The 24,920-nt window shown below is 46.8% G+C and overlaps 3 protein-coding genes across 3 annotated transcripts in view; 2 read left to right on the forward strand and 1 right to left on the reverse strand.

Annotated features, from left to right (window-relative positions):
- Nucleotides 1–2,705, forward strand: part of LOC109901304 (FRAS1-related extracellular matrix protein 2) — a 59,493-nt gene extending 56,788 nt beyond the window's left edge. The window contains exons 23-24 of the mRNA XM_031837900.1: nucleotides 248–394; nucleotides 641–2,705. Coding sequence (XP_031693760.1) covers nucleotides 248–394; nucleotides 641–1,243 — 750 coding nt within the window. The 3' untranslated portion in view covers nucleotides 1,244–2,705. The remainder of the gene's footprint in view (nucleotides 1–247; nucleotides 395–640) is intronic.
- A 115-nt stretch (nucleotides 2,706–2,820) lies between these two features.
- On the reverse strand, nucleotides 2,821–13,251 carry LOC109901297 (SWI/SNF-related matrix-associated actin-dependent regulator of chromatin subfamily A member 5-like). The gene is made up of 23 exons (XM_031837902.1): nucleotides 12,972–13,251; nucleotides 11,992–12,102; nucleotides 11,721–11,887; nucleotides 11,481–11,581; nucleotides 10,902–11,002; nucleotides 10,508–10,687; nucleotides 10,037–10,192; nucleotides 9,741–9,872; nucleotides 9,466–9,534; nucleotides 9,037–9,146; nucleotides 8,703–8,929; nucleotides 8,359–8,480; nucleotides 7,981–8,133; nucleotides 7,625–7,757; nucleotides 7,357–7,505; nucleotides 6,946–7,173; nucleotides 6,589–6,702; nucleotides 6,183–6,305; nucleotides 5,859–5,991; nucleotides 5,564–5,682; nucleotides 3,985–4,197; nucleotides 3,710–3,823; nucleotides 2,821–3,473 (listed from the first exon to the last, which is right to left on the reverse strand). The coding sequence occupies exons 1-23, from the start codon at nucleotides 13,044–13,046 to the stop codon at nucleotides 3,405–3,407; spliced, it is 3,099 nt and encodes a 1,032-aa protein (XP_031693762.1). The 5' UTR covers nucleotides 13,047–13,251; the 3' UTR covers nucleotides 2,821–3,404.
- A 181-nt stretch (nucleotides 13,252–13,432) lies between these two features.
- LOC109901307 (ubiquitin carboxyl-terminal hydrolase 38) lies at nucleotides 13,433–23,577 on the forward strand. The gene is made up of 11 exons (XM_031837901.1): nucleotides 13,433–13,729; nucleotides 14,247–14,982; nucleotides 15,629–15,764; nucleotides 15,920–16,049; nucleotides 16,697–16,798; nucleotides 17,418–17,576; nucleotides 17,674–17,867; nucleotides 18,058–18,157; nucleotides 18,286–18,392; nucleotides 19,557–20,922; nucleotides 22,564–23,577. Exons 2-11 carry the CDS (start codon nucleotides 14,301–14,303, stop codon nucleotides 22,723–22,725), a joined length of 3,138 nt encoding a protein of 1,045 aa, XP_031693761.1. The 5' UTR covers nucleotides 13,433–13,729; nucleotides 14,247–14,300; the 3' UTR covers nucleotides 22,726–23,577.
- Nucleotides 23,578–24,920: the final 1,343 nt, after the last annotated feature.

The raw sequence follows: 24,920 nt of genomic DNA on the forward strand, positions 1-24,920 counted from the left end.
GTTTCAGTCATTTAGCCGAAGATCTTATCCAGAGCGACATAGAGGAGCTATTATGGTTAAGTGCCTTGCCTAAGGGCACCTAGTCAGCCACGGTATTCGAACCAGTTACCTTTTGATTACTGGCCCAAATGCTCTTAACCGCTAAGCTACCTACCTCTAATCCATTGACATCCTATACAATATTTGTAAGTTAGGTTCCTACTGTAATGATTTCAGTGGTCTAACCGGTGTATGTTTTCCTCCTCAGGACAAGGCTCAGCCAGAGACACAGGCCACAGCCTTTGGAGATGTGTTGTTTGGTGCCACTCTGGCCCTGGACACTCCTGGAGGCCTGCCTCTGGTCAGACAGCCTGGTTCAGACGGATTCGCCCTGTCCTCCTCGCCTCTCTTCCAGGTCAGCTGACACACACGCGCACACACCCCCAACACAAGTATCTTTTGGTTATCACCACGGCAACAGCTTCCAGGAAAAACACATTATTTACATCTGGTCTGTAAAATGGGTAGCAATGGGTAAATAGTCTCTGTATGGTTTCTGAAATCTGAGTTTGATTACTTGCACAAAAAGAAATCACACTGAAAGGTATAGGCCAAAGTCTTTATCACTAACCTCAAGCTCCACTGTGTCTGGATGTTCCAGGTGGCTGCAGGTCGGGAGTGGTTCATCCACACCATCTACACCGTCCGCTCTCGAGAAAACGCCAACCGTGGCATCGGCAAGCGCAGCCTGGAGTACCACCACAGCCTGTCCTCCGTGGCCGACCCTCAGCCCGACCTCCACACCTCCTCCAGGGGTCGCTACCGTCGTGCCGCCCCCACTCCGGACCTGGCCCAGGATATCGGCACTGACAACAATCGGGGAACTAACATCCAGCACATCGCTCTGGACCGCACGGACCGCCTGGTGGTGAGCCAGCGCCAGCCATGGGGTGGACGTGACCGGGCTGGGTCGGACCGCGACACACCCTTCCTGGAGCGCCCCCTCCTGGAGAGCTCCGGCAGGGAGCCTGTGGACACCTCCACCCTGCCCATGCTGGTAGGCCTAGCCGGGTTGATCCTTCTCACCTGCCTGGTGGCCATGGTGGTTATTCTGCTGGTGCGGCGCAAGAGGAAGAACCAGAAGAAGAGCCAGTTCCCTCCCTACTCCACCTCGTCGTGCTCGGCCTACAGTGGAGGGAGTGGCAACAGCAGAGAGGGCATGATGGGTACTGGGAGCAGCAGCTTGGACAGCTCTGAGGTCTAGGCTCATGACTAGAGACAGCCCTCCTACCAACACCATCCCAATCCCGTGGCCTTCTGATAAGACATTGACAGTTGTCAACAGTTCCACCCTCTACCACTGTGGTGCCGTCTAATGGCTCTATCCAATCCTTACCGCTGAAGCGTTATAGATTGCGTGATAAAAATGCAAAGGTCATTTCCGATTGAGCCGACATATGCGGCGTTTACTGTGAATACAGTCTCCGCTAACTCGGGAACACTGGCTTTAAATTGAATTTGCGCTGTAAACACTTGAACTTCAGCAATACGGATTGAATAGAGCCCTAAAACAGGGCTAACCCTGCCTTCTGCTAGCACTGAAGACAGCACAGCCAGTTCGTGGGACAGTTGACGTCAGTTGATGTGTGTTGTGGGCCTATAACCAGAGTATGAATGCATGCATGGCTGGCCAAGCCTGGAGAGAAAGTCATGTGAGGATCCATGAACCCTCAATGAAGTGTTTTCACCCCTTTTCCTGTGGTACAACATGGGTTTTAGTCCCCCTCAACAACCCAATTGTCAGAACTCCATTCAAGTGTGCTTTAGTTCATGTGTCAAATATTAGGAATCCCCAAGGGCTGATGTTGTGGAGAATACCCCTTCCAACTATGCTAACTGCCATAGCTGAACATCCCAATTCAATCCTAAAACAGTAATGGCATCTCCAGAAGTTAAAAACAACTAAAGGTCCCCCTTGATAGTGCAGAGCAGCTTTGAGACTATTCTGTCCTGTTTTTAAGAGAACTAGCATTTCATGGTATTTTTGTTGTCGGTTGTTCAATCCGTGTCAACTAATATTTGTTTTTTTGAGTGCGAGTTAGAGAGCCAAGTGGATCGAATGTTGGGTTGTGTCGGTCCGGTCGAGGCTGGCTGTATCAAACGTGGTAAATGTGTGTATTTTCTAATATTGATTGATGCACTGCTATGCTTTACAAAGCCCTCGGTAGTCAGCAGGTGTGCCCACTGCAGCAGAGCACAGACATGGTGCTATTCAATGGGATTGTGACGTTGTCCATTTTAGTCATTCAAGTGCTTAAACTATTCATTCAGAATGTTTTTACACATTTTTGTTTCAGGTGAGGTTTAAAAAAATCACATGTGCATATTATTAACTCTTATAAGTCTGTGTACATACCTGCATGTATAGGATGGTCAAAGTCAACACAGGACAATGCAAACAAGAAAGGTATCAATTATCATACCCTGGTGCAACTTGAAGAATATGTTAACCCCACATTTGATGCTGTTTCTCAACGGAAGAATGTGACTATCTTGATATTATGCAAGTGACAGTATAAGTTAATAGGTGCCAACTAGTTAAGGTATAGAAATGTGTCTCCGACCAATTTAGATCAAATTGGTGACTTATCAATTTTGTGATAATTTCAATCAATTGTTTGATGTCCTCCAACTTTAACTGCCAAATACAAATGTACTTTTCTGAATGATTTTGGTCCTAGTCTTCACTCAAGACTGTGAACATCCACTGCTCTTTGTGTGAAAAGCTTTGCACAAATATTCAACAGAAGTATATATATTTTTTGCATAAGAATAGACTTATTTAAAAAAGGGGAAATTTATTAGTGACACGTTCCAAAAATACATTTTCCACAATGTAGGTCGGTAACATAACAGAGTGGGAGGGGGGGATACATACAGGTATCGGTACAATCAATGGAATGTGATAACATAACCAACAGGCATAAATACATTTCTCGTCACCTCAAGTACTAGTAAAAAAGGGTAGAAAACTAAAACAAGAAAAATTATATTCTACTAAATCAGCGCAGCTGCAGTATGTCAGTTAGTCCCTACTAGCAGGCCTGTGAATAGAAGGAATACAACAGGGAGAGGGGGATACCTAGTCAGTTGTATAACTGAAATGTGTCTTCCGCATTTAACCCAACCCCTCTGAATCAGAGAGGTGCGGGGGGCTGCCTTAAATCGACACTAAGAACATAGGTTCCCTCCTGGAATCTTCTAGATAGAACGACACGCTATAGTGAAGAAAAGTTCAGTCCTCTTGGGTTTTATACAGTAAATCATCATCATCATGTATCACCACGGTAACCCGTACAAAACAAACAGACGCTACGACTACTATATTGCTGTCCGCCGCTGACCTCATTCTGACCACCACCGCCTCACAGCTTTAGCTTTTTCCTGCGGCCTCCTCGCGGGTCTGGGGTCCCTTCTCCCTTACGCTTCTGAGCCTGAGGAAGTGTGGGGTGAAGAGGAAGACAGAAACGGAGCTCAAATTATCATAAAAATCGTCACTTCATACAATAACGTCTGCTTACAACGGAATATTGGTTTAGACAAGACTATTTAGTGGAAAAGAACATTGTGTGATATTGTTAGTGCCGTGTGTGTCTTCCTGCACAGTGATAGAGGACTGCATGACCAGAGAATTCAGTGATGGGCAGGAAGTGGAGCGTTGTGATCTTACAGAAGACTGACTCCGTGGTCCTTTCTTCTTCTTCTCTGCCTTCTCTCTCTCCTCCAGCTCCATGTTCTCTCGTTCAATCAGGGTGATCAGGGTGTTGCATCGCCTCTGGAGCTCCTACACACACAAGTATACAACCACAACATGTGTAATGTTTTGAATGAATGGGTATGTTACTGAAGAAGTAAAGACACATTTCCATCTACAGGTTGTACTCTATTGATTCTACAACAAAGTTGTACTTAATTCCACTGTCGGCCCGGGGCCACTCCGCTCACCATGGCGGTCCTGGACTTGAGGAACCAGTCGAAGCGAAACTGGGGCGAGTTGCGGATGCACTGGCGCAGCTCGTCGTAGACCGACTCCTTTTCAAAGCCCAACTTGTGTAGCATGCAAATGAGGAAGCGGTCCTCCTCCTCCGTGTAGTTCTTCCCCTTGTTGGTGCCGTACGAGATCCTCAACTGGTGGAACGGTGCCTTGTAGCGACCAATCTACATGAGGGAGAGAAAAGATGTCCTTCAGGGTGTATGGTAAGCCTCTGGTAGACATGATCAGACACCAGCTCCAGACACATACCTTCATAAGGGTTGGGAGGGCCCAGACACATTCCTTCATAAGGGTTGGGAGGGCCCAGACACATTCCTACAGAAGGGTTGGGAGGGCCCAGACACATTCCTTCAGAAGGGTTGGGAGGGCCCAGACACATACCTTCATAAGGGTTGAGGGGGCCCAGACACATTCCTTCATAAGGGTTGGGAGGGCCCAGACACATTCCTTCATAAGGGTTGGGAGGGCCCCAGACACATTCCTTCATAAGGGTTGGGAGGGCCCAGACACATACCTTCATAAGGGTTGGGAGGGCCCAGACACATACCTTCATAAGGGTTGGGAGGGCCCCAGACACATTCCTTCATAAGGGTTGGGAGGGCCCAGACACATACCTTCATAAGGGTTGGGAGGGCCCAGACACATTCCTTCATAAGGGTTGGGAGGGCCCCAGACACATTCCTTCATAAGGGTTGGGAGGGCCCAGACACATTCCTTCATAAGGGTTGGGAGGGCCCAGACACATACCTTCATAAGGGTTGGGAGGGCCCAGACACATTCCTTCATAAGGGTTGGGAGGGCCCCAGACACATTCCTTCATAAGAGTTGGGAGGGCACAGACACATTCCTTCATAAGGGTTGAGGGGGCCCAGACACATTCCTTCATAAGGGTTGTCAGGGCCCAGACACATTCCTTCATAAGGGTTGGGAGGGCCCAGACACATTCCTTCAGAAGGGTTGGGAGGGCCCAGACACATACCTTCATAAGGGTTGGGAGGGCCCAGACACATACCTTCATAAGGGTTGGGAGGGCCCAGACACATTCCTTCATAAGGGTTGGGAGGGCCCCAGACACATTCCTTCATAAGAGTTGGGAGGGCCCAGACACATTCCTTCATAAGGGTTGTCGGGGCCCAGACACATACCTTCATAAGGGTTGGGAGGGCCCAGACACATACCTTCATAAGGGTTGGGAGGGCCCAGACACATTCCTTCATAAGGGTTGGGAGGGCCCAGACACATACCTTCATAAGGGTTGGGAGGGCCCAGACACATTCCTTCATAAGGGTTGGGAGGGCCCAGACACATTCCTTCATAAGGGTTGTCAGGGCCCAGACACATACCTTCATAAGGGTTGGGAGGGCCCAGACACATTCCTTCATAAGGGTTGGGAAGGCCCAGACACATACCTTCATAAGGGTTGGGAGGGCCCAGAGGTTTTCACAACTATATCAATCATCTGATCAAAATAAAAGGTCTTGGCTCCCCAATGTTGTTCTTGTTAACAATGACCTCACTGAAATGGCTTACCTTTGTGTCCAGTGCTTTCTTGATGCTGATCCTCCTCTGGATGCGGGCCTCTCCCCTCTCGATCTGAGCCATGATCTTCTCAATGTCCTGCAGCTCGTTGCAGCGCTCCCAGAACACAGCTGTGTGTACACACACACACACACACACACACGCACACACACACACTTAGATCATAATACTCTAGATCTCTGTCATACACGTGGGAGTAATGTCCACTAGCTATATAAGAAGTAGATTCAGATACATTTCCGCAATTTGAACAAAAAATAAGGGAAAGGGGGGGGGTTCTTCTTACCGGAATATTCAATGACTTCCTCTGGGGTTTTGCCCTCCACCTCTCTGGCGATGTTCTCGATGTCGTCTCTCCCCCACTTCTCATTGGCTTTGATGAACTGGTTAAAGTCACGCTTGTTCCAGATGGTGAAGCCCTGTGGAGAGATCGATGACAGTTTGTAACGACACTAGCCACAAACGCTAACATTTGTCTCTACTTTGTAGTTGAAGCCATTGAAGAGTATCTCAACTGAACTATATGTAGTTCTATAAATATGACATGGAGTAGGGCACTATGATGAATGTCTAGAGTGTTTAAGTTGGAGGTCTTGTTTCAGCCAATCACCTGCGAGAGGAGGTTCTCCTTCTCCTCCAGCTCCTCCTCTGATAGGCCTTCGGCCTCGTCAATCTTGGCCTGCTCCTCCTTCTGGTGCTGAGCCGAGTTGGGCAGTTCTGGGTTACGAGGAACCTGGAGAGAAAATGTATATCACATATACACTTAAACACTCAACAGATACGTCCCATTCTAAACTAAACTGTGTTGGTTTCAAACTGCAAAATGGCCGCCGTCTGATGGAACATTATCATACTGACGGCATCATAATTGACCACAGAGGAGGCTGGTGAGGAGAGGACGGCTCAAACACATAAATACCATTCCAGCCATTACTATGAGCCCATCCTTAGATTTTAAGTGGCACCTGCCATCACTGATGTACCAACAGTTACACTAGTAACAGTACATGTTGTACCTTGTAGCCGATAGTCTTCCTGTAGAATAGGATCTCTTTCTCCAGCAGTTCAAACAGCCTTGGGGGGAAGAACTGGAAGTCCTGCACATTGGGCTGCTTAGGTGGACGAGGAGCCTGGAAGAGGAGAACAGCAGTTTTAGTCGGGGAGAAAGATGGTCTGGAAGAGGAGAACAGCAGTTTTAGTCGGGGAGAAAGATGGTCTGGAAGAGGAGAACAGCAGTTTCAGACATGGAGAAAGATGGTCTGGAAGAGGAGGACAGCAGTTTAGTCATGGAGGAAGATGGTCGGATTCATTCCACACAGCTATCCCAGTGGCGTGCGTATACATAGCCAGAGGCCGGCGGTAGTGAGACTTACCTTGGGTGCTTTGGGCTCGCTGACACGCAGGGCCTCCCTGAAGTAGGCATCCACTGCGTAGTTGGCCTTCCTCTCTCTCTTGGGTGGCTCGATCCAGTTGGTGACCACCTTCTTCTTCTCCCTGTAGTCCTCTCCTTCGAAGGTGTACACACTGTTGTCGGACTCCATGGTGAAGTTCCTCAGGGAGCTCTCGCCCATGGTGTTCATCTTCTCCTTCAACTCCATGGTCTGTCAGATACAAACACACAGCAAAGCGTTAGCATCCAGCTACACATTGCTAATGTGTTTGGCCACATCAACCCACATATAGCAATGCTAATGCTATCACATATTATATAAATGATGAGTGCAGATAAATGCTAATGTTAGGCCCAATGCTAGCGCTAGGCCCGTTTCCGTCTGCGTTCTGACCTTCTTCTCGCCTCGCTCCAGGATCTCGTCGATGTCATCGTCGGTGATGTCGCTCTCCTTGGAGGCGAAGACGTGCGTGGCGCCGTGCCGGATGATAGACAGCATCTCGTCCTTCCCCAGCTTGTTGGCGTTGGGATCCACTAGCCTTCCTGCAGAACAGACAAAGTAGACACAGACAAGTCAGCCAGTTGCATTACCAAGGCATTGACTTCAATAGTGTAGGTTTGAAACTGGGAAGAGGAGATCAAAATGGCCACCGGTGCAGTACCTTGCTGGATGACAATGGAGTCCAGTTGGAGCTTCATCTCGGCCCGCTCCACGATCCTCTCCTCTACTGTGTTTTCCGTGATGAAACGGAACACGCGCACCTGCTTCTTTTGACCAATCCTGTGAGCTCGGTCCTGAGAAGAAAAGTTAAATGAACCAATCAGGTAAGTGTCTAACAGTTACCAGGTAGAATCATCTTGATCTATTAAGTTACTGGTGAGAGATTCTATTGAACGGAAGCTCACTTGTTGTGAAATGTTAAATCTGTAGGGCAAATTCTAATTAAAGTAATAGTAAAATGTCATATAAAAGACTGATGAATTAGTCCACGAACGTGGGTCAATGAGAGGTACTGACCATGGCCTGTAGGTCGACCTGAGGGTTCCAGTCTGAGTCGTAGAGGATGACAACGTCAGCTGTGGCCAGGTTAATACCCAGCCCTCCGGCCCTGGTGCTCAACATGAAGATGAACTTAGGGCTGTCCTCCTCATTGTACGCGTTGATGGAGATCTAGAGGAACATGGGAAATGTAGTGTTAAATGAAGTGTGTTCAAACTGCAACGAGTTAAATTGTTTGAATTTACAAGCCATTTATTAGCCTGGTCCCAGATCTGTGGGTGCTGCCCTGCCAACTCCTATGGTCAATGTCACACCAAGGCAGCACAAACAGATCTGGGACCAGGGTAATAAGCCACTGCCGTTAATGAGATCCAGGAGTGGGAGTCATAGTCGTACCTGTCTCTCCTCGTGGGGCGTCTGTCCGTCCAGGCGACAGTAGCCGAAGTTGCGCCACATGCAGTAGTCCTCCAAGATGTCCAGCATCCTGGTCATCTGGCTGAAGATAAGCACACGGGAGCCTGGGAGAGGAGTTCAAAATGGCCGCCAATCAAATCATCCACCATGCCTACATTGCTGCAACTTTAACATAGTAGTTTGAATCACAAAAAGTCTGAAATAGCCTTTACACAACACCATCTCCATATCAACTTTAGAGTTGAAAGGGCCAAAGAGCCATCAAACAGGCCATAAAAACACCAGTTTTGTAACTGGTCTTAGAGGGGAGCCTTTCGTCCACCCACCCTGAGCCTTCATCTTGGGCAGCAGCTTGTCAAGGACGGCCATCTTGCCGCTGTTGACGGCCAGGTGCAGGTCGGTGGTGTAAGGCGGGCCGGGCTCGGCCCCGTCAAACAGGTACGGGTGGTTGCAGCACTTCCTCAGCTGCATCAAGACGTTGAGCAGGCGCATCTTGTCCATCTTCCCTGCAGAGTTCAGGATGTCTATGTCCTTCATCAGGATCTTGGTGTACCTGAGGAGAGACGGGACACTGTTTTCAAATACACATTATAGTGCACGGGGCTGAAGAATTAGTTTGGCAGGGAAAGGGCATACGTTGACTGTGTGTGGGCTACTCACCATTCTCTCTGCATCTTACTCAGCCCCACGTACATCTTGATCTCTTTCTTAGGCAGCAGAGACTTCTCCACCTCATTCTTGATACGACGCAGCAGGAAAGGACGCAGTACCTACACACACGTACACAGAGAGAGAACAACCAATGAAAGGTAAGGGAAGGCACCATAACACCATTATAATAAAAACCTACATGGATACATGTTTAGTTCATTAGGATCCCCATTAGCTGTTGAACATGCAGCAGATACTCTACCTCAATTCACAAAAAACAGTTATAGACAAGAACACAAGATGTTACTATATTAAAATCGAAAGTAATACATTGTCAAGGCACCAATAGACAAAAATACTATTTACTCACTATTCATATATACACAGTACACATTCATACAGTACAGTTAAATGTAAGGAAGTGTTTCAGATACTTACAGTGTGAAGACGTTCCACCAACTTCTGATCCCCCAGGCAGTTGTTGGTGTCAAACCATGAGTCAAAGTCCTTCGAGAGAAAAACAAAAAGTTAAATCAATCCATATTTTCAGGGCCCTTTAAATAAGTGAAAAATAGAGAATATTGTTATTTTCACTAAGTGTTACTAAGCGTTATTCCTAAACTGTAGTATTAATGGAGGGCAATTGTCTGTGTGTTCAACAATTTGTTCCCCTCAGGTACATTAAAGTTCATCCTGTTTTATCTGCCTCTTACCTCTGAGGAGTTGAAGACGTCTGGCAGCAGGAAGTTGAGCAGGGCCCAGAGCTCGTGGAGGTTGTTCTGCAGCGGGGTGCCGGTTAGCAGCAGACGGTTGGTGGTCTTGAATTCACGCACTATCTCTGACAGCTACAGCGCAAACATACACAGGTCAGACAAACCATCTAAGAGTCTTTTGTGAGTTGAGACCATTGACGTTTTGTTACTGTATATACACATTTTAAATCACATATTTACATTTAATCAAATATGTATACAGTGTGTGTGTGTGGCAACTTTAGAGGCTCCCTAACCTTTGACTTTTCGTTCTTGATCCTGTGGGCCTCGTCGATGACTAGGTACCTCCAGTTAAACTTCTTGAACACAGCCTTCTCTATGATGAGCATCTCGTAAGAGGTGACACACACATCCCACTCCCCTGGCAGCAGCACATCTCTGATCAGGGCATTCTGGGAAAAAAGTGGGTGAAGATACAGGGTTATCATCAACATCACCAGTCAAACACGCATTATGCAGAATATCCATTAGTCGTCTTATGTCGCAGGAAATCTACGTGTTACGTTTTCAGTTGCAGAAGGAGATAGAGATGAACTGACTATTTCCATGACAACATTTCTTCCCATATGGAACATTGGAAAACACATAAGTCTCAACACTGTCCCACAGTCACCACCCAATGCTTTCCAGTTGAGCTACAGCAATCAACATGCCCTGTTCATTTTACATCAGAGAATTCATGTGGTCTGCTGCTGCTCATAGCTCACCCTCTGCTCTCGGTCTCCGATGAGGCAGACTGCTTTGAGGGAGGGGACCCAACGTTTGAACTCGTTCATCCAGTTGTACAGGGTGGACTTGGGCACCAGCACCATGTGGGGCCCGGGGATGCTCCTGTAGTGCTTCATGTACCCCAGCAGAGAGATGGTTTGCAGGGTCTTACCCAAACCCTGAAGGACAACAAGCAAGGTGAGAGATATATATTTTTAAAAAGCACAATAATTTGAATAGCGATTTTTTTTTTTGCATGAATGGGTCTTTGGATGCTGTTACTGCAGTAGTCCAAGAGTAATCTTCATGAGTATCACACACACACACACCAAGAGATATGCATGTAGAACTACCGGACTATCCAAAAAGGTAATATTTTTCACATTAACTTACCATTTCATCAGCAAGGATCCCGTTGATTCCGTTCTCGTACAGAGAGATGAGCCAGTTCAGACCACGGACCTGGTAGTCTCTCATTGTACCCCCTTTTACAACTGTTGGGAGATAGATACAGCACAACATACTCAGTATTGCACAAGTTTGACCACTTACCATTCAGATATGGACTATAGTAGTCCCGGTCAGGACTTTGCTACATGAAAGATGCACTATGCAGAAGCAATTTCATGGATGCTGAAATTGTAATAGTTCACCTAATTTCAGTTTGTGCCAAAACAAGCAAGTTTAGTGTAGAGAATCTTTGTACCATCTAAACGGCTGTGAAATGTATTTTCCATAACATTTTGTACTTTCAGCTGTTTGAAGCTGGTGTACAAAACCGAAAGTAAAAATATGCTAAACTTAACCATGGATAGCATAGAAAATGAGTACCTAGCACAGATCTACCGCATCTTAGACTTGCTTTCAATGAGAATGACAGATCTATAACACGCATTTCTATGAGAATTTGGTCGGGTCGCCCAAGAAGTGATATATTGTAGCTCTAATGAGTAAAACCACGTGACTGCTTACAGGAGGGAGATTCGTCGAAGCGGGTGCAGACGTTGGTGGTCTTGCTGCTTTCGCTCAGCAGCTCTTCATCCTCTTCCTGCTCTGTGCGACGATGCCGGTTACTGTCAAAGAGAGAAAGGGGTGCCCGCAATTCATCAGAGACAGCATATCAAATGCCCCACACGTACACCCAATGTACTCCCACGGAAGACTGACGAATCATTGGGTCAAGTTGTTCTGCGTGTTGCGTTGTATACTCACTCTCCGACCGAGAGGAGATTCTGTTTCTCGTCCTTCTTGACACGAGGGCGCCCTGGCTTCATCTTGAGCGGGGAGGTGGGGGTTTTCTGGGCCGCAGGTTGGATGAAATGGGCAAACACCTCTGTCTGCTTCAGTAGGTACTCAAATCTGTTGGTCCGGTCTGATGCCTACACACAGAAAAGCAGTGAAACTTTGTGAGCAACAAACGACGCTTACAACCGGATAATTACATATTAAAACTGTAAATGAACATCTAGCAGTGTGCCATTACCACTTTCTCCTCATAGGCTGGCGCTGTAGATGAAGAGGGGTCCTCATCTTGGGCATCCTGTCCGGCTTCAGAAGACTCCTCCTTGCTTGCCTCTGACACATCATCCTTTTCCTGGAAAAGAGGAATGCAACGCCACTTTCAAAACAACTGAGAACTCAGAAATCTCAGACTTCTGACCTAAGTGGCTTCAAGACAAGTGGGAACTCGAAAAAAATAAGAAAAAAACTAACTCTGACTGGGAAAAAATATTTTGAAAGGTCATCTAACTCTGAATTCTAAATCTGAATCTTGGGCATCGTTCTAGAGCAGTGTTTCCCAACCCTGGTCCTTGAGTACCCCCAACAGTACACCTTTGTATTGTAACCCTGGACAAGCATACCTGGTTCAACTTGTCAACAAGCCCTAAATGAGTTGGGTGAGGTGTGTTTGTCAAGGGGCTACAACAACGAATCTGTTGGGGGTACTCGAGGACCAGGTTCGGGAAAAACTGCTCTAGAGCTCCGACTTCCCAACCTGTAGATCACTGACGTCACGACTTGACTGGGACTTCCCAGTTGTCTTAATGTGAGATAAGCTGCACAAGTATACAGAGGATCGAATGCAGCGTCAAACAGATGTAAACAACTGCTACAATTGTATAGAAACCCTTGATGCGTATTAAAATAAAGTGTATTAGCTATAACGTTAGCTAGCATAGTTAGATGAGTGTTTATGAAACAGGCTAGCTGATAGATCTACTATACAGTACCTCGAGACACACTCTCCGGGAAGATGGGTCGGAGCTGTCGATTAACGTTAGCTAACGACGCTAATGCTAGCTAGCTAAACAACTCGAGCTAGCAAAGACAAAGTTTGAGATGGCTCGATTTGGAAGTCACAAAAGACATATGGTTGATTTTAGCCTAATCTAAAACTTGTCGAGACATGTTTTCGAATGATGGGCTCAGAATTTGTATTATTATTATTTTGTTCAGGCTCACCTCCCCTCCTCCGGTTTCTTCAAGTTCAACTGCTCGCTCTTCCCGCAGCTCCACGCCGTTTCCAGTCTCGGACATTGCTACCGAATTTCTTACTCGATTTAAACAGATCGTCTGTTTATTCGATTACTTCGTCCGCCTATAAATGGCAGATATGGTTTTCAAAAACTTTATTTCAGAAAATACGCTGCTATAGTCCTACTGTTTATTATGAAAGAAACTGGCTGGCTACAAGTGATTCATTCGCTAGCTTCCTTTCCCCGCTACCCGCGTTCACAAAGGTTCCGCTTTGTCTCGCGATACTTTGTTAGCGTGGCTGCGTGTTTTCCCCCCAAAATGTAAAAACTGCACAAATGTACTGACTTATAACCCATCTGCTACATCTACCAGTCTAAATGCTATGCCTATCCAATGGCTATGAGCTCAGTTAGTGCGTAAAAGAAGTCCGTGGAATAATACATTTCGTTTTAAGTCATTACAAACCATTGTCAGTATGTTTAAATTTGTATTTAAACAAACCTGTAATTCTCAAAACGTTTATATATTTTATGGATGCCATGTTCGTTCTTTATTAAACAGGCAATGAGATCGTCAAAAGCAGAAGACTCCTAGAAAAATTCGTGGTCCATCGGAATGACGTTTCTGCAGGGCTTTTAAATCAGCTGATTTTATCATGTCAAAATAAAACATGAATGAGCTGTCAACAGGCGACTAATGTCAACTGGCATTTTCATCGGATGCTGGTGTTATGAATTATATTGGTACGTGATGTTTGGGAAGATACATTTCCGCTAGCTAAGTTAGTGACATCTCCGGCCTGCTTTGTTGCAATACCATACACAGCTAACGTCATGCTAGCATCGCTAGCTAGTTTGTTAAAGAACGTTAACTAGCCAGATTACGAAAAAATAGTTTATTATCCACACATGTTTTATTTGTGCATCAATGCTTTTAATCTCAGGTCATTTGAATTCGATAACATGCTGCTTGTGGTTACTCTAACTAGCTCAATGTGGTAACTTGTTTAGCTATCTAAGTTAGCTAACTTTGTGATGACAAGGCAAAGCATGATGCTGTGTTGTTTTTGTTTACCTGTGGCTAGCGTCAAAGCGTTGTGATATTGCTATGCTTATATAACTTTTCAACAATGGTAAAAACGATTACAGTTGGTTATTTACAGGTTGTTGAACGGACATGCCATGAAGAAATGGAAAGCTAGCCAGAATAAGTAACTGGTCACTAATGGTTTTTGATGTCCTGCTCGCTCTCGTCTTTTAGGTGTGGACTGCTCTCTGATCGTTCCCCTCACAGCTATATAGATCGCCTGCCATCATGGACAAGATTCTAGAGGCGCTGGTCAGCTCCTCTCACTCAGTCCCAGTGAAGAAGGCCATCGTGAAGAAGGTAGTCGAAGCCGCAGAGAAAGAGGTCACGGCGGAGCAATGTCAGGCCCTGTACACCCTCACCACTCGCCTCATCTTCTTGGGTGAAGACGCCTTCCAAAAACAGGTGGGCTTCCAGGTGCTGGAGGCCTATGCCCGCTACCACCGTGCTGATTTTGAGCTCTTCTTCAGCAAAGACTTTGTCCTGGGCCTGTTACAGCAGGGCTACGGCCCCCTGGACCGCAAGGACCCGGCCGTGGTCGACTACATCCATGGCTGCCTGCGGCTGCTGATCAGCTGCCCCTCGGTGCTGGATATCTTCTCCATCATCCAGACAGAAATCCTAAGGATGGTGTGCGAACGCCCTGAGGCAGCCCTGTGCGCCCGTCTTGCCACCATGCTCTCAGACTTCGTACAGTGCATCCCCCGGGAGAAGGCGGCCATTTTGTTCTGCCAGCAGTTGGTGAGGACCATTGGGTACTTCCACTGTCCTGCCAGCCAGGAGCGGGAGCTGAGGGAGTACGTAGACCAGGTGACCAAGGTCAGCACGTTGCTGCAGAACATCTGGAAGGCGGAGCCGGTCACACTGCTGCCATCTCTGCAGGAGGTGTTTGCTATAATCTCCTCCACTGGTGAGACTGAGGGAGGGAGCACCACACACAGTCACAGATGAGCACAAATTGCACTGTGTGTGTCTAAGCATCAATGCCCCATACAAGTTGGGGTGGCAGGTAGCCTAGTGGTTAGAGTGTTGGGCCAGTACATCGAATCCCTGAACTGACAAGGTAAAAATCTGTCGTTCTGCCCCTGAACAAGGCAGCTAACCCACTGTTCCCAGGCAGGCCGTCATTGTAAATAAGAATTTGCTCTTAACTGACTTGCCTAGTTAAATAAAGTTTTATAAATCCTTTGAACAAAATTAGCAGTTTGAAATACAATATCAATTTTTACTTTACAGAAGTAAAATACACTAGTATTTTCTAATGCAGTCACCAATTTGACTACCTTCGCCCACCTATGGAAAAACTAGGAATGTCAGGCTTGTTAACACATGCTTGAGACTTGGAACAGTAACTTCTTCGTCGTTTTAATGATCCAGGGTGGTGGAGAGATCATTCACCGCTCAATATCAGACTTGCATTGGGTCACTTGGTTAGGGTAGAGGTAAACAAGACATTTGAATACAATTGGGACATATTTCATAAGCTGTGACCCCCCCCCCCCCCCAGAAAAAAAACATCAGTCAATTATACTCAACTTTTTCTGTGTTCTGCACAGACCCCTCCTTCGACCCCTCCATTGCCCTAGCCAGCCTGGTCCAGCACATACCTCTCCAGATGATCACAGTTCTCATCAAGAGCCTTACCACCGACCAGAACGTCAAAGACACCAGCATGACTCAAGCACTCTGCAGGTCACTGGGTGCCTTTACTGTGTTTTTTCATTAGCTAAACTGAATAAAGGAATCTGTTATATTTGCAGTGTGTATACTAGATGAGATGTAGTGATTTAATAGAGCTTTTCTGCCCTTATTTACTGTTCTCTGCATCTCTCTCTTTCCTTCCTCAGGATGATTGACTGGTTGTCCTGGCCTCTGGCCCACCATGTGGAGATGTGGGTCATTGCCCTGCTGAAGGGGCTGGCTGCGGTGCAGAAGTTCACCATCCTCATAGATGTCACCCTGCTTAAGATTGAACTGGTGGGTAGTGTACTGACCACTTACCTCAGCAGGGAGTGTCAATGCACCAATGAACTAAGATGGTAGTTACACATGATAATAGCAAAGACAGTACAGTATGAAGATAGGCAGAAACTGCTTCTCCAATAGAAACCCCCGATCACAGTTGTTGGCAAGCTAAGCCCATACGCAGAAACACGTCATCGTGTCGAACGATCGTCTAGCGCTGAACTGTGCATGTGCAGGCCGTCGATATAAAGTAGTATTTGACAAAAATGAAAACTTGTCACTTTCACGAGGTTGGAGTAATAACATGTTCAACTACTGAAGACATTGGCTGGAATCTAGGCTGTAGCTTTAGATTTTAAGACGAGTCAAAACTGCGGAACAATTTTTCACTTGACGTATCAAACCCCGGCCTGATCTGTTTCGCAAGCGTTCCTGGAAGTCTTGCGATGTTGCGCATCTGGGTTTAGAAACTCTATGGTGATGGCATCTATAACTACAGAGTAACTTCAGTTAGAACTGATGAATAGATGATCACATGAACGAAAATGTGTTCCTGTAGTTTGGTCATTATGGTGTCCAGCTATATCAGTTCTGAATTGTGTGTTTCTGTGTCAGTGTGTGTACAATACATATGCTGTATGTTTTATCTTTGTGTGTAGGTGTTCAACCGTCTGTGGTACCCCATCGTGCGACAGGGGGCCCTAGTAGTTCTCTCCCATATGCTGCTGAGTTTCCAACACTCTCCTGAGGCCTTCCACTTGGTAAGAAACACACAATACAACTTGTTCTATTGCGCACCGCATGTCTTTCCCTCCCTCATCCCCCCTATTTAGCTGAAATACCTTCAGGCTCCATTAAACTCCATTTCCCAGAAGCACTCTCCTCTCAGCAGGGCTCTTCCACTAATGAGGTGTGAAGTGTTTAAAGCACCATGATGGTCCTTTAGTTGACTGGTGGTGGTTTCATCTGCCATGATTGTCAATTCGTTTTAAAAGGTTGATTACATTTAAGTCAGTGTGACCCCCCCCCCCCCCCCCCACCCCCCATGACAAAAAGGGAGGTTTAATGTAGCATGTGAAGGTTGATGTTTGTACCAGTCACTACATCAGTGTGTTTAGTGCTGTTCTACTGCTATATGCAGTGCCTAGTTTCTTACACTACACCTTTCCACCTTGTAACAGATGTGATGTGCATATGACCAAGAACATCATGTCTACCAGCACTGACTTTGCTGATGAGGATAAATTGACGTACCACGTCTGTGATATGTTGGTTGTCTCACCTAGCTATCTTAGGATGAATGTGCTAACTGTATGCCTGCTAAACGACTTTATTGTAAATGTTTGTCTACAATACGTTCATTCAATGTGTGTTCCCCAGGTCGTGCCACACATAGTGGACCTGGTTCAGAGTCTGAAGCATGACGGCCTGCCCACCAGTAAGGCTTTCCTGCTGCACTTCACAGAGCTCGTCCACTGTATGATGTACCAGTACTCTGGCTTCCCTGACCTCTACGACGACATCCTGGAGGCCATCAAAGTAAGACACCTTGACAACGAGTGATCACACGAGTAGCAGCTCATGTATAGTAAACTGGGTGTATGGAGTGTCTGAATGCTGTCTCCCTCCCCTCTAGGAGCTACCTGGGCCCGGTGAGGAGAAGATCAAGCTGGTTCTGAACCAAAGTGCCTGGACGTCCCAGTCCAACTCGTTTGCCTCAGGCCTGCTGAGGCTGCCGGGCAAGTCTGAGACGGGCAAGACTGGCCTCATCAACCTGGGAAACACCTGCTACATGAACAGTATCATACAGACACTCTTCTCAGCCACAGAGTGAGTAGTGGATTTAGTACACACACAACTACACGTTGCATTTATATTGAGTTGACCGCATGGTTAACAAAGCTGTGTATATACATTCTGACTTGAATCCTCTCACAATAGAATGATATAATGCTGCAATATTTATGTAGGAAGTTCTTATGAAATGCTCTGCACGAACCCTTCTATGGTCCTGTCCCAGTTTCAGGAGGCATGTCTTATCGTTATGTCTGAATGATGCCACTGCCAACACACTGATGAAGAAACTGCAGCTCCTCTTCACCTTCCTCTCACACACCCAGGTTTGTCTCCCGCTGCTGTTAGTGGCCATTGAGTTTTTCAATGGAAATTACTATTGATCCATCCCTGACGTTTCACTTGGTGTGTGTATTCGGTGAGTGGTCATTCAGTTTGTGTGTCTCTCCTGCAGAGGGCAGCGTACTCCCCCAGAGTCTTCTTTGAGGCGTCTCGGCCCCCATGGTTCAATGCAGGATCCCAGCAGGACTGTTCTGAGTACCTCCGCTTCCTCCTGGACAGGTAGTACACCATCTAGTAGACTGCTGGAGCACCCTACATCTCCTTCTTCCTGGACAGGTAGTACATCATCTAGTAGACTGCTGGAGCACCCTACAGCTCCTTCCTCCTGGACAGGTAGTACATCATCTAGTAGACTGCTGGAGCACCCTACAGCTCCTTCCTCCTGGACAGGTAGTACACCATCTAGTAGACTGCTGGAGCACCCTACAGCTCCTTCCTCCTGGACAGGTAGTACACCATCTAGTAGACTACTGGAGCACCCTACAGCTCCTTCCTCCTGGACAGGTAGTACACCATCTAGTAGACTGCTGGAGCACCCTACAGCTCCTTCCTCCTGGACAGGTAGTACACCATCTAGTAGACTGCTGGAGCACCCTACAACTCCTTCCTCCTGGACAGGTAGTACACCATCTAGTAGACTGCTGGAGCACCCTACAACTCCTTCCTCCTGGACAGGTAGTACACCATCTAGTAGACTGCTGGAGCACCCTACAGCTCCTTCCTCCTGGACAGGTAGTACACCATCTAGTAGACTGCTGGAGCACCCTACAGCTCCTTCCTCCTGGACAGGTAGTACACCATCTAGTAGACTGCTGGAGCACCCTACAGCTCCTTCCTCCTGGACAGGTAGTACACCATCTAGTAGACTACTGGAGCACCCTACAGCTCCTTCCTCCTGGACAGGTAGTACACCATCTAGTAGACTACTGGAGCACCCTACAGCTCCTTCCTCCTGGACAGGTAGTACACCATCTAGTAGACTACTGGAGCACCCTACAGCTCCTTCCTCCTGGACAGGTAGTACACCATCTAGTAGACTACTGGAGCACCCTACAACTCCTTCCTCCTGGACAGGTAGTACACCATCTAGTAGACTACTGGAGCACCCTACAGCTCCTTCCTCCTGGACAGGTAGTATACCATCTAGTAGACTACTGGAGCACCCTACAGCTCCTAAAACCTGTATGACTCCAGGTACAGATGGAAAGAATGTATGTATAAATCTAGTGTTTTGAGAGAAGGATTTTAAGAAGTTAAAGAATTCATGTTCACTCGAATGGGTGTTATTGAAAAGGACAGCTCCATTTATTATGCTGTTACATTCATTTACATGTTGTATTTTTGGTTGAACTTTCTCTTGTCTCCTCGTGTTCTGTTGCCAAGGTTACACGAAGAGGAGAAAACTATCCAGGTTCTCATGTCAGCCAAGCCAAATGTCTCCCCTGGCAACGGACCGAGTGACAACACCGGGGGTGAAACCTCTGCGGAGGATGCCAGAGTGTCACCCGTGGCCCCTGTGGAGGGGGAGTCCGAGGGGAATGATGAGAGGACGCTGATTGAGAGGATGTTTGGAGGCAGGCTGAGCACGGGTATCCGCTGTATGACATGCAACAGCGTCTCGGAGAAAGAAGAACCTTTCACTGACCTATCCCTGGCCTTCTGTCCCTCCACCACCTCCAGCCCTCTTCAGACCGAGGGCCCCTCAGAGGAACCCCGGGGCCCCTGCCAGGGGGCTGTCAACGGGGGCAGCGAAGCTCCCGAAATAGGCCCTTCTCCCAAACCCGTCACGGCCTCCACCACCAGTGTCCATTTTGTTCCAGGGTCCAGCGAGCCACCGCTGTCTGTTCCTGACCTGGTGGACTACTTCCTGGCGCCAGAGATCCTGGACAAGGAGAACGCCTACTTCTGCCAGAAGTGTGGCTCGCTGCAGCGGGCGGAGCGGGGGATGAGGGTGGTGGCGGCGCCCGAGTACCTCATCCTCACGCTGCTGAGGTTCTCCTACGACGCCAAGTGCCACGTGCGCCGCAAGATCCTGGACAACGTCACCATCCCGCCACTCATGAGACTGCCCGTGCACGCCACTCCACCCAAACACTCTTCGTCCTCTTCCTCGCCACCATCCTCTCCACTCCAAGTGGACTCGCCCGAGAGCAGCGAAAACCTGGCCAAGAAACTGAAGCCGTCGCAGAGAGAGGAGGAGACTGGGCTAGAGGGTGACAACGGGATGGCAGGAGGAGAAAGTGAGGTAGGGGTGTGGCCGGCGGCCCGGTTCCTTCCCTACGTCCTCAGCTCTGTAGTGATGCATTCTGGGATGTCGTCGGAGAGCGGCCATTACTACTCCTACGGCCGCAACCTCAACGGGGCCGACGGAGCCCAACACCACCTAGCCAATCCCCTCGCCGTGGGGGAGGAGCCTGGGAACGGGCAGACTGAGCCCATCGTACTCACTTGCTCCGGGGCGACTCATCCCAAACAGGAAGTGGAGGTGTACGGAGGCCAGGCTGCCGGGGATTGGCTACTGTTCAACGACAGCAGGGTGACTTTCACTTCGTTGGGGTCGGTTCAGAACGTCACCAACCGTTTCCCCAAGGACACGGCCTACGTGCTGATCTACCGGAAACAGGATGTTACCGGGGGGCAGAACAGTACCGGGGGAGTGACGGCCAACGGCATGAGACTGGGCTCTGAACCTCCGCTGCAGAAAGAACTGATGGACGCCGTCACCAAGGACAACAAGCTCTTTTTACAGGTGAGAGAAGGGGGTGTGAGGAGTTACAGTGTAGTGAATGAGGCATTTTCTGTTTGCTCGTGATTATCCAAGGGCTCTACTCACATTTAATTTACAGTATGTTCATTTTTGGTTTGAAACCTTTAAAAAAGGAAATCGTCTCTTTTAGTTATCAGTGCATTTTTTTGTTTCATCGAATGAACTCTTAAATTGGTGACGTGTAAGCAGCCTCTTACATTGTCTTTACAAGTAGGACAAGCCTCACCTTTGACCCCTACCCTCTTAACCACTAGAGGACAACAACCCATATTATAATAATCTGCTTTCATCTCTCTCTCCATGACCAGTTTTAGATAACAGGGTAGCAGAAGGGGGAAAAGCCGATTCACTCCAACCAATTATCTCTATATAAAAAGCCCTCCAGTCCCAACCTGTGTCGGCGCCTGTCATTTCTGTCACTAAATACATGCCAAGGAGGGGTGACGCAGCCATTAGCATAACCGTTTAGTGAGATCCTGACCTAAATGATTCATCAGGCTATGCTAATGTATTGGCCCAGGGAAGTGGACTGTGTTCACTTATGATCACGCCAAGCCTCCAATAACCTTCCTCTAATTGCTTGATTAGCATGGGACGCTGAGGTGCATGCGTATTTACATTTTAGTCATTTAGCAGACGCTCTTCTCCTGAGCAACTTACAATTAATGCATTCATCTTAAGATGGCTAGGTGACATATCATAATCGTATCAGTACATTTTCCCTCAACAAAGTAGTTACCAGCAGGGGTGCAACTTTCACTGGGGACGGGGGGGACATGCCCCCCTTACACACACACACACACACACACACACATTCTGAAATAGCATTTTTGTCCCCCCCAGTTTTATCATTGGAATGTGATACAAAACAAGGCAACCATGTGCTTTAGGACCATGCGGACGCCTCTGAGCAGTCAGTAGGCTGTTTGGCGTGTTTATCTGACTGGATACATATTTTTTTTTTTATATATAAATTATGTCCCCCCCACTTCTAAAACCAAAGTTGCGCCCCTGGTTATCAGCAAGGTCAGTGATGGTGGGGAAAATAAGTTGTATTTTTTTGTGGGGGTGGCATCGATATGTCAGACACGTTTCCGTATTCTTCAGGGTATTTCTGGTAATGTCAAGTCACGCTTTGTTCTTCTCTTTTGGACTTGTTTTTGTCATTTGTCCTTTCAACTTGTGCCCATGTTCAAAATTTAACAGGACCCTGTTTTCCATGTATCCATTGGCCGGATTAAAGTAGTTCAGAACAAGCTTTGATCAAAACATGTTGCAAGTATTCAGAAAGCCAACCATGCACATGTTACACATTTTCCTTTGTACTTTCAAGATGCAATTAGTCAAGTGAAATTTCACGAGTCGTTAATCTCTCAAAAAATAACATTTCAACCACACATTTGCAGTAACCACTAGAGGACAGCAGAGCTGCATTTTCTTGCTCAGACAGAATACCCAAACTCCTGGGTCATGCTCATTAGGACAGGCAACATTTTAAACCGTTCTGCAATGGAAAATTAAACTCCAGGTAGTCCCTGCCTGTTTCCGTTTTCTTCCATTTGTTCCCTCATGAACGACCCTCTGAACAGTGTTTTAATGGTCCCGAACTCCTTTGTCCAATAGGAACAGGAACTGAACGCGCGGACCCGAGCTCTCCAGGCGGCCTCTGCCTCCTGCTCGTTCAGGCCCAACGGACCAGACGACAACGAACCCCCGGGCAGCTGTGGTCCCTCGGGGGGAGGAGGAGGTGGGGGGTTCAACACTGTCAACAGACTGGTCTTCTGATGGAGGAGGGACTGGGAAGAGTGAGTGAGAGACAAGTAAATATAGCACTGAAAGACCACTGGACTCTATATATGAGAGACATGCACAGAGAAGTCTGGTTGGCTCCTCATCCAGTGGAAGCTGAAGCACATATGAAAGTAAAGAGAGACAGCGCTGAAGATCTCGGAGGGAGCACTTGAATACAGCGCATAATGTACATGCCCACATGGACTTAAATCCAACACAACACTGAACTCAACACTGGACTCAACCTTACAGTGAGAGTCTTACCTCTCATGTCTGGCTCTGTGGTTTTATTATCGTCCATAACTCACAACTTTCTGCCTCGGGACAAGCTAGACCTCATAACCTTTTCTGGTTTGCATGCATTTCTTTCTTCTTTTCAAGCGGTGGGTTTGATTTTTGATAAGGAGATTCATTGATGTGTACTTGTCAGGTAAGACATTTTCATATGCAATAAAATGTACAGATATGGGTGTGAAAGTATATTCAATAAACATTGAATATGATTAACTAATGCCATGAATACTGTATACAAAAAGTACAAGATGCGATTAATCTTTTAATACAAATTTAGTGTATTTTGCGTGAAAACAATTGCATGCTGAACGTTTGACAACGTTTTTAAGTGGGGTTATGGTTACTAACATTGACTCTTTTAATTAAGTTATTCATTCAGGGATACTTTTTTTGTTGTTGCAGATTTTGTGCCTTTTTGTTAGATACTATTAAACCAGATTTTACAAGCAGAATTTGACTGGAAAGACACAAACCTCAGCCTTGCTGTACAGTGTTTTAAAGTGATCTACAATACATGATTTTCCCCAATATTAAAGATGAATTGCTGAGGGTCTTGTTTGTGTCTGCCTGCTCTGTGCACCTAGCGCTACCCACAAGCCCCCCTGGTGAGTTTTACACATTCTTCTTCAGTTTCACATTCTTCCACGAGTGTCATTTAAATGCTCGTGTATTATTGGCTTCTCTGAACACACTGCAGTAGCTAGCTATCGGCCGTATGAATGCATGGCTGTGTTCAGCTTGTAGTCGTACTGAACATTACATGTACTGGTCATGGTTCTTAGGTTTCCAATTGGACACTTGATGTTTGAGTGAATGTTAAGACTGGTTTTGAGGCACTGTTAATGATTGAATGTCCAGACATTTATCTTTGGGTGGTGTTCCCATTTAATGAAGTCTGTTGCTGTGATACAGATGAACGGCATGTTAAGTCACGGTAACATTTCCTCTGCCAGTGTGGATGTGATTTCTTCAGAGAACCTAGAGGGGTTGGGTTGAATGCATTCAGTTGTGCAGCTACCTAGGTATCCCCTTTCCCTTCCCTAGATGAAAGACCGAGCAGAGTGGCTTTGAAGCTGTAGCCAAGACCACCTGCTTCAGATGTGGTGCGTTTATCACTGCGGTGGCTTCTCAAGATTACTCATGCACAGTCGCGGCATTTGGTCAATTACCGGTGCTCTTCTATGCCAATAGGTGAATATGTTTGAGTAAAACTGAAGGAGTGTCCAGGAAGAAGGAAATAAATCGGTCCTCCTTGACAATCTTGTACAATACCACGGGTCTTGTTCATTAGGCACGTTCTGAAAACGGGGAGGTACTATCTGAACATGTCCGTTAACAAAACAAACGCTCATATGTTTTACGTTGCACAACATTTTGAAATGTTTTTTTCACGGTGTGCCCTAATGAACATGACCCAGTAGAGAGATTATAGGAGTAACAGAAGGGAGAGTTCACGGTGATGTCAGACAGACCTCCCATGGGAAAGCCTCATCATTCAAGTTACCAGCCAGGATAGGTTTCCTTACCCAGTGGAAACTGACCTAAAACCTCTTAGACGGGGCCTGACATGTTATAGAACCCTTACCCTCTCCAAAAGGATATCGAGAAGCATCTTTATGTAATGGGTCTTAAAACAGCATCAGACTTGCAATAGTAGCACTACATGAATAGGAAATGGGAGAGAATGGTATGCAACGGTTGACCCTATCAGCACACTTGCTGTTGCTAATGGCATAGCCAATATGTGTAATGTAGCAATGCAAGCTTGTGGTTTGTAAATGGGTCATTTCTGTGCTATTCGGTATCCCTGCCATTACATTTACAACACACTAGTAGTAGCACTGTAATTGCCTCAAAAAGCATTTGGGAAAAATCAATGACACTCAATTATTCAT

This window comes from Oncorhynchus kisutch, linkage group LG12, assembly GCF_002021735.2.
Source record: "Oncorhynchus kisutch isolate 150728-3 linkage group LG12, Okis_V2, whole genome shotgun sequence".
Classification (NCBI taxonomy): Eukaryota; Metazoa; Chordata; class Actinopteri; order Salmoniformes; family Salmonidae; genus Oncorhynchus; species Oncorhynchus kisutch.

Excerpts from the sequence above, each read along its gene's own strand:
- LOC109901297 (XM_031837902.1), bottom strand. The coding sequence starts at position 13,046 with ATGTCCGAGACTGGAAACGGCGTGGAGCTGCGGGAAGAGCGAGCAGTT. Across the intron at positions 11,888-11,991 it reads CAGCCTATGAGGAGAAAGTG|GCATCAGACCGGACCAACAG; the intron begins GTAATGGCACAC and ends TTCTGTGTGTAG. Across the intron at positions 3,824-3,984 it reads TCAAGTCCAGGACCGCCATG|GAGCTCCAGAGGCGATGCAA; the intron begins GTGAGCGGAGTG and ends TTGTGTGTGTAG.
- LOC109901307 (XM_031837901.1), top strand. The coding sequence starts at position 14,301 with ATGGACAAGATTCTAGAGGCGCTGGTCAGCTCCTCTCACTCAGTCCCA. Across the intron at positions 16,050-16,696 it reads CCCTGCTTAAGATTGAACTG|GTGTTCAACCGTCTGTGGTA; the intron begins GTGGGTAGTGTA and ends CTTTGTGTGTAG. Across the intron at positions 17,577-17,673 it reads ACATCCTGGAGGCCATCAAA|GAGCTACCTGGGCCCGGTGA; the intron begins GTAAGACACCTT and ends CCTCCCCTCTAG.